Source organism: Mus caroli, unplaced genomic scaffold (genome assembly GCF_978045245.1).
Source record: "Mus caroli unplaced genomic scaffold, Mus_caroli_1 scaffold_7, whole genome shotgun sequence".
In the NCBI taxonomy this organism is placed as follows: domain Eukaryota; kingdom Metazoa; phylum Chordata; class Mammalia; order Rodentia; family Muridae; genus Mus; species Mus caroli.
Window position 1 is genome coordinate 61,532,055 of NW_028227262.1, and position 12,654 is coordinate 61,544,708.

At 45.8% G+C, this 12,654-nt stretch overlaps 1 protein-coding gene across 1 annotated transcript; it reads right to left on the minus strand.

Annotated features, from left to right (window-relative positions):
• Positions 1–330: 330 nt before the first annotated feature.
• Gp9 (glycoprotein IX platelet) lies at positions 331–1,834 on the minus strand. Its single transcript, XM_085839645.1, has 2 exons — positions 1,718–1,834; positions 331–876 (listed from the first exon to the last, which is right to left on the minus strand). Exons 1-2 carry the CDS (start codon positions 1,760–1,762, stop codon positions 331–333), a joined length of 591 nt encoding a protein of 196 aa, XP_085695771.1. The 5' UTR covers positions 1,763–1,834.
• Between the last annotated feature and the right edge of the window lie 10,820 nt (positions 1,835–12,654).

The following is a 12,654-nucleotide window of genomic DNA, read 5'->3' on the forward strand; positions in this document are numbered from 1 at the left end:
GCCTCAGTGCTGGGTTAAGTCAGAATGAACCCAGGTTTCTAGAAGAAGCCAGACTTAAGAAAATGTCTATTTTGAGGTCATACAAAGGCTGTGTAGAGGGTTTATTGTCTTTTAAAATTACATTTATTTATTTGTGTGTGTGCATGGCAAGGCTGTGGAGGTGAGATTTAGTTCTCTCCTGGGGATAAAACCCAGGTCTTTAGACTGGACAGCAAGTGTCTTTGCCCATGAGGCGGCCTCAGCCCACCCCCTGTAGGCTTTTGATGGCATGGACTGACTGGGGCTGATGCTTCTGGGGACCTGGGCTCTCCCTGGTTTTATGGGCTAGACTCAGTTCCCGGACTCTGTAAATGTGTTCAATAGACCAGCCAGCAGAATCAGGCCCAGCACAGCCACAGCCACTAGTGACACATCCCACCACACCCCTGGATAGGCCCAGGATGGTGGCAGCTTCCAGCCACAGCTGCCCAGCTCATAACCTGTCAGCTGGCCCAGCGGGCGCCTGGTGGCCAAGTCAGGGCTGGCACAGTACACATGCAGTAGGGCCTCGGGCATGTGATCCTCCAGCCAGAGACGCAGGTAGGTGAGGCTGCAGTCACAGTGCCAGGGGTTGTGTGTCACATCCAGGTCCCACAGCTGAGGCAAGTGGTCGAAGGCACCTGGTGGCACTGAACGCAGGCTATTGTTGGCCAGCAGGAGCTGGCGAGTGTGCGCTGGTATCACGGGCAGGACTGTGAGGCCTTGCCCCTCACAGTTCACCTTTAGCCCCATGGTTTCCAAGGACTGGCAGGTACAGGGCCTGGGGCAAGCCTGAGTATCTGTGGTCGCAGGCCAGAGCAGAAGCAGGAGGCCCCAGGTAGTCATCCAGGAGGCAGGCTGTGGGCAGAACAATGAGATTAACGCTTGTCAGCCAGTGCCAGGATACCTATGCTGGACAGGGTGTACACTTTTTCTCCAGGCCTCAGCAGGGTATTGGGTACCGCCCAGGAAGGGTGGTAGAGAGGAGCAGGGCCTTCCTGGTCTCTGGCAGAGATCCAAGCCTCTGCTCAGATAGGGAAGCAGGGGACTGCTAAGGGACTCCAGTCTTCGTCCCTGGCCACAGAGTACAGGAAATGTCTTTCTGGGCTGTACCCAGTCCTTTGCCTGAGCCGGGAGTCAGGCCAGGGAATGCGTTCACCACAGTGGCCACTCTCCCATGATGCCTGATTCAAAAAAAAAAAAACCTTTAGGGCTCGCAGGGCAGCAGCGCTGACAGGGAACTCATAGACCTGTCTTGAAAGCCACTTGTCTTGGCTAAGGCCCAGAACTGGGAAAGGGAAGCTTAGAGAGGGAAAATACTTGCCCAGGCTCACCCAGAAGTCCATGGCAAAGTCCAGAGTCAGGAAAGTGTCTCATGGCCATGTGGGTCTGCCTGGCTTGGAGCCCTTTCTCCTGGCTTAAGGCTAGGGGCCGTTTCCTCCATCTGCTCTCCTACCAGGGCCCATCTCAGAGCAGGCTTCTGGGGGTGTTCACTGAATGACTTCTGAATCTTCATTCAGCCAAGTTACTGGTGAACACCTTAGAGCAAATGATCCCCCCCCACTTTCTGTCTTTTAGCAGAGATCGTCCAGGGAGAGACGATCTCCCTCTTCTCTCTTTCTGCCTCCTCTCTTTCTGCCAGCTCAGCTGGAGTGGACACCAGGCAGGAGGTCATGCTGAAAATAAGGAGACCGCTTACCTGTGAGGCCTTGGCTGGGGCACATCTTTTGTGGGCTGGTACCATCCTGTTCAAGGCTGCGGTGGTGGTGGTAGTGTGTGTGAGCTGTGGGAGCTGGCAGTGTGGCTGCTGCCTGACAGGAGGAAGGAAATGGTGAAAATAGCCTGGCTTATCCCCTAAAGACAGCCCCGAGGTCCTGTCAGGGCCAGGAGGCACCCAGGGTCCTAGGGCCTTGGACGTAGAACTGCAGACCAACCCCACCTTAAGGGAGGGGTACCTCTGTACCTCAAGCAGCCTGTGGTCTTGTGTGATGGGTTTGTGGGCCAATCAAGGTGTCCCTTGCCTGGTGCTAGTAGTTGGGGAGGGCTTCTCGGAGCAGGAGGAGGACAGTGATGGCTGGCTGTAAGTTTTCCTTTGCAGATTCAGGTGATGGTCCTGGTGTTTTTACCTCCCCGAGGTGTGGTGTGGATGTCTATTTATAGTCCTCCCTCTCTCGAAAGATGCGGAGGGAGGCTCCTTTCTCGCCATGGTGTCTTTTGCACCTGTTGGGCCCTTCTCCTTCCTGTTTCTCACGGAGTTGCAGGTTTGCAGGGCTGAGCCTCTCAGTGACAGGAGACTCATTTATCTCATGTTACTTTTATAACCTCTTCCACTTGAGCATGATGTCTGCTTTCACTCCCATTTCAGTTTAATTAATGGTTTTGGTATTACAAGCTATTAATCAAAATCAGACCTAATGGTGAAATAGAATCATTATGCAATTAAAATTCAAATCTGTGTTTTTTTTTTAAAACAAATCATAAACCCCCCACAGTTGTGAATATTAACCAAATCAATGGATTTTTAGCAGATGACAGAGTTCATGGGCACAGAACGGGGGCTGCTGGTGAAGCCTGGGCTGAAGTAACATGTCCAGGAGCTGGGGCTCCTGGGACTGTGGGAGGAAAGATGGACCACTGGGGAGAGTGGTCACGGCTGGTGTTGGCCAAGATCAACAGACACAGTAAAAGTATCCTGGCTCCTTGATCTGGAGAGATCCAGGCGGGTGTAGAGTTGGAGAGGGAAACTGAGGCAGGGAGCAGCAGTGCCACCATCTAAGGCACAGGGACAGAGGCTGACATTGTGTCAGCAGGACAGAGGCAGCCAACATGGTCTGCTGCTGGATCCTGTGCACTCTTCATGGAGAAATCATGTGGGCCCAGGTCAGGGCAGAGGTGGACAGCGCCTCTTCCTTACACAGGCCTCTCCCACCTTCGCAGGCCAGCTGCTGCCCTCTCCTGTAGACAGACAGGCCTTTGAACCAGGCTGGTGGAGGGACCTATCGAAGCCCCATGCTCTCTTTGCAGCATCTGTCCATTTCTGCTCTCAGAATAGGGGCTGCATATATACAGAACTCTCACTGGGTGAGCTCTGGTTCCCCAGGGCTGGCTGGGTCAGCTCTGGCCCCTGAGATCCTACCTGCCTGGAACCTACCTTCATGCTCTTGTGAGGACTTTGCCCCTGATTGGCCTCAGCCTCTGTGAGCGTTTCTTCCCTTTATGGTAGAGCCTTGGGCATCAGTAATCTTAAAGGATTTGCCCATCTTCAGGATAGCTGGTTTTTCCTCAAGGTGGGGCCAAAGTCCCTGGGTGAATGGGGGTCCACAGCCCCCAGGCTGTGCTCCTGACCAGGCCTGTTCAGGTTCCTAAGACTTCCTTATTTTTAGCAATAACAATTGCAGCAGCAACATCAATGGCAGCAGCAAAAACAACAAAATACCCCACAAATTATTTATTTTTTTTACAGGAAAATATTCAAAAGAATAGGAAGAAGAAAATTAAAAAATTTCTCCAACTCCAACATAAAGTAAGAATGCCTGTGGGGGCTGGAGTTAAGCGTACAACTCACCATAGAACTCTTGCCTAACGTGCAAGGGTCCCAGAGCCATATGGACAGCCATAGATAACTTTTTTTTTTTTTTCTTGGCAAAATAGGTCATCCAGAGCCCATTCTCTCCTGGACTCTCCAGTTTCCACTGTGACTAAAGCCACATCCACAGCACCTGTCTTGGAGGCTCAGCACTGCTATGTGGGTGTGGCATCCTTAAGGACTCCTTTTATCTGGTTTGCACAGGGCCTTTGTGGTGCTGAGAGGATCGGAGGGTTCCCTGTCCCTGGGGCTCTGAAACTGTGGCTGAGCAGTTAGAGTTACAAACAAGGACTGTTCAACGCTGTTAGAACTGTGGTTTAGCCATCACAAGATGCCAGAGTAAATATTCTTTTAATGTTATTTACAAATAATAAAAACTGCCAAGAGCTGTTAGACAGGTCTTTGTTCCCCCACCCCACCCCGCCCCCCTTGGTGTCAGGGTTTCTCTGTGCAGCCCTGGCTGCCTGGATCTTACTCTGTAGATCAAGCTGGCCTTGAATTTAGAGATCTGCCTCTGCCTCTGCCTCTGCCTCTGCCTCTGCCTCTGCCTCTGCCTCTGCCTCTGCCTCTGCCTCTGCCTCTGCCTCTGCCTCTGCCTCTGCCTCTGCCTCTGCCTCTGCCTCTGCCTCTGCCTCTGCCTCTGCCTCTGCCTCTGCCTCTGCCTCTGCCTCTGCCTCTGCCTCTGCCTCTGCCTCTGCCTCTGCCTCTGCCTCTGCCTCTGCCTCTGCCTCTGCCTCTGCCTCTGCCTCTGCCTCGTTCTGGGATTAACCTCGACAGCCTTGGGCTGAGCACCGTCAGTCCAGTGGCTCAGCCCTTCCCTTGTGGTTGGCTGGGGCTGTTCTCACAGCAGTCCCGCTAAGCTGGACACTGACAGAATGCATGGCTGCCTTGAGGAAGCTGCACCTGACCACAGCTGCTTCCTGCCAACACAACTCCTGCTTTCTCCAGTTCCCGAGAACTCTCACAGCCGTTTATCCAGCTCAGACGGAGAACTGGCATCAAACTCCCTACGTGGTTGAGGAACATCTCAAACCCCTGGTCCTCCTGCCTCTACTTACCAAGTGCTGGGATTCCAGGCGTGTGCCACTATGTCCCGCTCAAAGAGATAATTCTTATTTTTGTTCTCACCCCCTCCTCTTCTTCCTCCTCAGCATCGCTTTGGTCATTCTGGCTCTTTTGTAGTTCTGTACATTAAAAAATATTAAAAAAATTTTTTTATTTCATTTTTATGGAGTGTTTTGCCTGCATGTATAGCTGTACCACATGTGTGCCTGGTACATGCAGAGGTCAGAAGAGACTCTGAATTATCTGGAACTCAAGTTATAATGGTTGTGAACCCATGTGGGTTCTGGGAACTGAGCCCAAATCCTCTGCAAGAGCAAAAAGTGCTCTTAACTAACCAGCCATCTCTCCAGCTCCTGGTAGAAATTTTAATATTTTTTTCTATTGCCATGGAGAAAGTCATTGATCTTTAGATAGGAATTATATCAGTTTTATAGGTCACTTTGGGCAGTATGGCCCTTTAGCATCATGGATTCTTTGGATCTATGCATTCAGTGCCCACATAGTTCAGAAGAGGGCATTAGATCTATGGAACTGGAGTTATAGAGGGCTGGGAGCTACCACATGAGTTTGGGGAGTCTGGAAGAGCAGCCAATGCCCTTTAGCATCATGGATTCTTTGGATCTATGAACATGGGTTTTCTTTCTAGTTTTGTGTCATCTGATTTTCCTCTTTATTTTCTTTTTACATTTATTCTCTCTGTGTGTGTATATATATTTATGTGTGTGTACCTGTATGTGTGTATGTTTGTGTGTGTGTGTATGTGTGTGTGTATGTGTTTATATGTGTATATGTCTATGTATGTGCTTATGTATATGTGTATATGTATGTGTGTATGTATGTGTGTATGTGTATGTATGTGTGTATGTGTATGTGTGTATGTGTATGTGTGTATGTATGTGTGTATGTATGTGCTTATGTATATGTGTGTATGTGTGTATATGTATGTGTGTACGTACATGTATGTTGTATGTACATGTGTATGTGTGCACATATATGTGTGTATATGTATGTCTGTGCAAGCACATAGCCTGTATGGGTGCTGTGAAAGGCAGAGAACTACTCGCAGGAGCCAGTTCTCTCCTTCTATTATGTAGACTCTAGACTTGGAGCACAGGTCATTAGGTTTGCTGGCAATCACTGTTACCTGCCAGCTTGTCAGCTCTTTTATTGAAAACTGCATTGAAGGCCAGGCAGTGGTGACACACATCTTTAATCCCAGCACTCAGGGCAGGGGCAGAGGCAGGAGAATATCTGTGCACTAAACACTAAATGCTCCTCTTTACAATAAATAAACACAGTATCTGTCACACAAAAAGGAAACATGCTTCAGAAAGCCATTATTTCTCTACTTGGCACAGCTTTACATTTTTATGTTGTCACAAAAAAGAGGAATATATTTTATATTTTTTTAAATTTATTTTCAGATTTACTTATTTTATTTTCTGTATATAAGTGCTTTGCCTGCGTGTATGTTTGTGTGCCACATGCATTCAGTGCTCACATAGTTCAGAAGAGGACATCAGATCCATGGAATTGGAGTTACAGAGGGTTGGGAGCTACCACGTGAGTTTGGGGAGTCTGGAAGAGCAGCCAATGGTCTTAACTTCTTTCGCCAGGGTCTCTTTAAATTCTGAATATTCAGCAATTTCATCATGCGTATGGACTGTTGCCTTTTTAATGCAGAGTAATTCTTTATTATAGCAATATATACAATTAAGTGTAACTAAATGTTTATAAGCAAACTATATAAGATGATAGATGGCATTATTTTAGGCTCAAGAGAATACTCTTTTGTTTTGTTTTAAAGATTTATTTATTTATTTCATGTATATGGGTACACAGGACCTCTGGAAGAGTAGTCAGTGCTTTTAAACACTGAGCCATCTTTCCAGCCCTTATTTTGTTTTTCAAGACAGAATTTCTCTGTGTAACAGTCCTGCTATCCTTGAACTTGCTTTGTATTCCAGGCTGGCCTTGAACTCACAGAGAAATCTCCGCCTCTGCTAAGATTAAAGGTGTGGGCCGCCATGCCTGGCTATACTTTACATAGTGAGTTCATCACTCATCCTTAAAAACAAGGAATTGAAACTTACATATGTTTTTGTTAAAGGTATGCAAACATCCACTCTCCTTACCTTAATTTATAGTCCCAGAATTTTTATGCACTCTAACAGTTAAGCACTCTCCAGGTGTTTTATTATGAAAAGAAATAATTGCCGCAAAGGGTGATGGCTCCAGTACTTGGGAGGCAGAGACAGGAGAATTGTCTCAAAGTTTGAGGCCAGTATGGTCCACATGGTAGGATCCAGGACAGCTAGGGCTACACAGCAAGACTTTATCTCAGAAAAAAGAAAAAGAGGAAGACCAGCCGAGTCAACTAACCTGGACCCTTGGCAGAGGCCCATGGCACATAGGGCTGCTTTGTCTGGCCACAGTGGGAGAGAATGTGTACAGAGACTTGATGTGCCAGGGTGGGGGGATAACTGGCGGGGCCCACCCTCTCAGAGGAGAAAGGGAGGGGGGATGGAGGGAGGGACTCTGTAAAGGGGAGACAGCATTTGGGATATAGATAGATAGATAGATAGATAGATAGATAGATAGATAGATAGACACACAGACAGACAGATAGATCGATGTGAAGTGCCAGTTCTGAAGAAGGTTTTTTAAAAAAAATTTTTTTTAAAGACAGAGTTTTTCTGGGTAGCCTTGAATGTCCTCACAGAGATCTGCCTGCCTCTGCTTCTGCCTTCCAAATGCTGTGATTAAAGGCATGTGGACCACCAAGCCTGGCTGGAAAAGCTTTTTAACACTAAGTATGAAGCACACAGCCACAAACAAGAGAAGTATCTTGAATTACTTAAACTTTCAAAAAAAGTGGGGGAGGAGTTTGAGAAATTGGTTAATATCAACAGAACCTATTTGTATCTTCCAAGACTTCTTTGATTGAAAAAAAAAAAATCTAAAAAGCCCCAGGAGTTAGGAGAAGATCTCATGCTACCTGCTGCTGTTAAAATGTAGCATGTAGTTCATGGGAACAAGCATGTGAAAGATATTATAAAAGTCCTCTTCTTTGAATGATACTGTTTCTAAGAGAATTTCTGAAATTAGTAACCAACGGTTACATCAGTGTCTTAGCAGATTCCAGGCACTTCAAGTCTCTACTTCCGGTAGATGAAACCACGCTTTCATTTATTTACTTATTTGTTCATTTAAAAAGATTTGTTTATGTGTATCTGTGTATTGTGTGGTCAGCAGGTGCACATGTGAGTACAGGGGCCCACTGAGGTCAGAGGGGTGCCAGGTGCCCTTGGAGGTGGAGTTATGGTGGGTGTGGACCACTGGAACCTAGGTCCTCTCCAAGAGTAACAAGTGCTCAGCTGTTCCTCCCCTCCCTTGCTCTCCCCTCCCTCCCTCCCTCCCTCCCTCCCTCCCTCCCTGATCTCTGTTTCTTTTCTATCTGAGGCAGGGTTTCACTGTGTAAACCTGGCTGGTCTGGAAGTCCATGTAGATCAGGTGGGGCTATAAGGTACTGTAAGGGCTGTAAGCTGCTTGGTCCCGTGCTTAGCAACATGTGCCCTTGACTGCTGAGCCATCTCCCCAGCTTCAGTTTGTTGGGTTTGTTTCCTGAGACCAGGTCTCAGGTAGCTCACACTGGCCTTGAGCTTGTTATAAAGCCAAGGATGACCTTGAATTTCTGATTCTCCTGCCTCCACCTTCAAAGTGCTAAGATTCTAGGTGAGTGCCACCTTGCCTAGCTGAACAACTGGTATTTTTCACTTTATATAAGATATGTCTATAAAGGGCACACATAAAGAACTGTTGCCTTTTGCTGTTTGGAAGGAACGCAGAGGGGGAAATGCCTTGAAGTTGATGACTTTTTTTCACAGCTAAAATGAACAGTGGGAACACTGCATTGGTTTGTCCAGCCAGTCCCGGAGGGGTGGTGGTGAGAAAGTTGGGTTTGCAGCCACAGTTAAAGCTGGTGGCAATGAGCATGAGTGCTTTTACTTTCTGCGTGGTCCACCAGGAGGCACTCAGAGCAAGACGATGATATTACTAGCGCTACATGCTGCAATTTGCACTCTATACTACCAAAGCCAGCAACATGTGAGAGGAGCCCTAGCAGCCACTTGCTTCAAACCCTTGCAAAGACGTTGTCCTTGTTCACCAAAGCTTATTACTTCATGCAGAGAGAGGGGTGGAGTTTAAACAGATTATTGAAATTCAAAATCAAAGATTAAGTTTTTAATGTGTGTGTGTGTGTGGGGGGGTCTGGTACATGCACACATGTGTGTATGTGTGTGTGAGTGCCTGTGCACATACTCCGAGGCCTGAGAAGGATGCTGCCCCCCTGTGTCATTGTCTGCCTTGTTCCTTTGACACAGGATCTCTTACTGAACCCAGAGCTAGGCTGGCAGTTAGGACGCCTGAGGGGCATCCCACCCACTGCTGGAGCTGAGCCCTGCTTTGTCATGGTTCTGGGGTCTGAACTCAGGTGCTGTGATTGCTCTTAGACCCTGCTAGTTTGGCCTTAGTTCTGGATGCTGAGTTAATTTCTCCTGCTGTTGCTGTTGCTGTTGCTGATTCCTCCACTGATGTTAGAATCAGCTTCACCAAACTTCCGTTAAGGAGAGGTTTGTTTGTTTATTTATTTATTCATTTATTTTTATCCACTTTACGTCCTGATCCCTGCCCCCCTCTCGGTCACCCCTTTCCCACAATTGCTCCCCCCACCTCCCTTCCCCTTCTCCTTTGAGAATGTGAATGCTCCCCCTGGGTATCCCTCAGTTTTGGCCCATCAAGTCTCTGGGAGACTAGGCACATCTCCCACTGAGGCCAGACAGGGCAGCCCGGCTAGAAGAACATACTCCAGAGACAGGCAACAGCTTTTGGGATAGCCCCACTCCAGCTGTTCAGGACCCACATGAAGACCAAGCTGCCCATCTGTTACATATGAGTGGTGAGGCCGAGGTCCAGCCTGTGTATGTTCTTTGTTTGGTGGTTCAGTCTCTGAGAGGCCCAAGGGTTCAGGTTAGTTGACTGTTGGTCTTCCTGTGGAGTTCCTATCCCCTTCAGCGCCCCCAGTTCTTCCTCCAACTCTTCCATGAGAGTCCCCAAGCTCCATCCACTGTTCGACTGTGGGTCTCTGCATCTTTCTGAGTCAGCTGCTTGGTGGAACCTCTCAGAGGACAGCCATGCTAGACTCCTGTCTGCAAGCATAACAGTATCATTAATAGTGTCAGGGATTGGTGTTTGCCCATGGGATGGTTCTCTAGTTGGGCCAGTTACTGCTTGTCTATTCCTCCAAGGTCCGCTATGTAGCATTATCAGGTGTGAGTCAACTGTTGTTATTGTTTCAAAGTAAGCTCATTTAATAATTTTTCTCTTTTATATAATATGTATTCTTTATCTATCTATCTATCTATCTATCTATCTATCATCTATCTATCTATCTATCTATCTATCTATCTATCTATCTATCTATCTATCATGTGTCTGCTGTCTGTCTGTCTGTCTGTCTAGTCAGCCCTTCTTTTTGTCTTGTTCCTCTAGAGAACCCTGACTAATACAGAAGCCTTTACTTGAACCACACCAACTCCTTCAAACACCTTTCTAGAATACTTGGTTGGTCCTGAGCAATGCCAGGTCAGGGGTCAGGTCAGGGATCAAGTCAGGGGCCAGGTCAAGGGTCTTCCATGCTTCTCCAGGTTACTCATTTTTGTATGTTTTCATTTTTTAAAAAAATCTACAACTATACTTTAAAATTTTTTTCTTGAGACAGGGTCTCTATATAGCCCTGGCTGTCCTGGCACTCTCCATGTAGACCAGGCTGGCCTCTAACTCATAGAGATTTGTTTGTTTCTGTCTCTGAAGTTCGGGAATAAAAAGAGTGAGCCACCATGCTTAGCTGGAACTTGACTGAGTTTATTTGTGAGTTGTAAAATCTTTTTTCTTAAAAAAGATTTATTTATTTATTTTATGTATATGAGTATATGTAGCTGTATAGAACTCAGGACCTCTGCTCACTCTGGCCCAAAGATTTATTTATCATTATGTGTAAGTACATTGTAGCTGTCTTTAGACTCACTAGAAGAGGCATCAGATCTCATTATGGATGGTTGTGAGCCACTATGTGGTTCCTGGGATTTGAACTCAGGACCTTTGGAAGAACAGTCAGTGCTCTTAACTGCTGAGCCATCTCTCCAGACCTATAAAATCTTTACAAATGCAATAGTTAGTATTATCTAGGTATATAGCCATATTATCTACGTGGATAACGAAACTTCTTTCTTCCTGATTTGGATGCATTTCTTTCTTCCTCCAGCCTAAATGCCCTTGGCCAGACTTCCTGTGCTACATCAAATAAGAGGAAAAGAGAGACAAGACAGCCTTCAGTCCTCAGAGCAAATGCTCCAGCTTGTCCCCATTGGTCTGTTTTTCATGAGTAGCTTTTGGCATCGTGAGGTGTGATTCTTTGGTATCTAATTCATTAAGAGCTTTTCTCATGAAGCTATGTTGAACTTTATCAAATATTTCCACTGTATCTATTGAGATGATCTACATATGGCTTTGTTCTTTATTGTGTCGAGTTGAGTCATGATTTGTAATTTGTATGCGCAAACCATCCTTGCATCTCTGGTTTGTGTATCCGTGTATCCTTTTTTTTTTAGATAATGTCTTATTATAGAACCAAGGCTAGCCTCAAACTCTTCATTCCACCTACTACTGAGATTATAGGTGTATATGTGATACCATAGCAGGCTGTCTAATTCTTTCATGTATGTTTTATCGAGAAATTTTGCATCTTTGTTTTTTAGGGATATGGTGCTATAGTATTTCTTTTCTTTCTTTTTTAAAAGAAATAGTCATCAGGTTGTGGTATCAGGATAATGCAGGCTTTGTAAGAAGAATAGCAGAATTCATTCTGTTTCCATTTGGGGGACTATCTCAATTGGAAGAATTGGAATTAACCTTGTCTAAGTGTTTTCTAGACATTCTGCATTCGAGACGTTTGCTTCCTGCCATGCCTTCTGTACTCCTCAGTGGCCTGCTCCGATGCTCTGCGTCCTCTTGACTTTGCTGGCTGGCTGTGTTCAGGAACTCTCCACTTCTACCTTTGCCGGCCAAGCCAAGTCCTAGGACTCTCTGGGCAGTCAGTGTCCTTCCCTACCAGTTGTTTTTGCTTCTAGAACGCTGGGGTGGTTTACACAATATCTTCCCACAAATCTGGCCCTACAAAGGATAATAGATGGAAAACACCAACACAAGGAGGGAAACTACACCCTAGAAAAAGCAAGAAAGTAATCTTTCAAGAAACCCAAAAGAAATAGCCACACAAACATAATCCCACCTCTAACAACAAAAATAACATGAAGTAACAATCACTTTTCCTTAATATCTTTTAACATCAATGGATTCAATTTCCCAATAAAAAGACATAGACTAGCAGACTGGATATGTAATCAGGACCCAGCATTTTCTGCATACAGGAAACACACCTCAGTAACAAAGACAAACACTACCTCAGAGTAAAAGGTTGGTAAACAATTTTCCAAGCAAATGGTCCCAAGAAACAAGCTGGAGTATCCATTCTAATACCAAACAAAATCAACTCAATAGAAACAGATGTATAAAATTTGGGGTTATAGACAGATGCACTTAATATGAGCAGAATGCATAGAAACAAACACTTATCTAGGACTAATTGGCTATTCTGGGTCTGTAGAGGTTTTTTTTTTAACTTCTTTTGTTATGTATATTCTAAATATTTGATTTGATTTGAGAAACTGGGCAGAGGAGCATGTCCATGATCTCTTTCTCAGCATGCTTGTTACTCATAGCCATTAAGACTGGTAAATTTTATAAGTCAATTATGTGTCATAACACTTTGCTGAAATTATTGATAATTTCTACAATTTTTCTAGTCCAATTTTGGGAACATTGGGTATCAGAATATAATCTTTAATTGAAAATAATTTGACTTA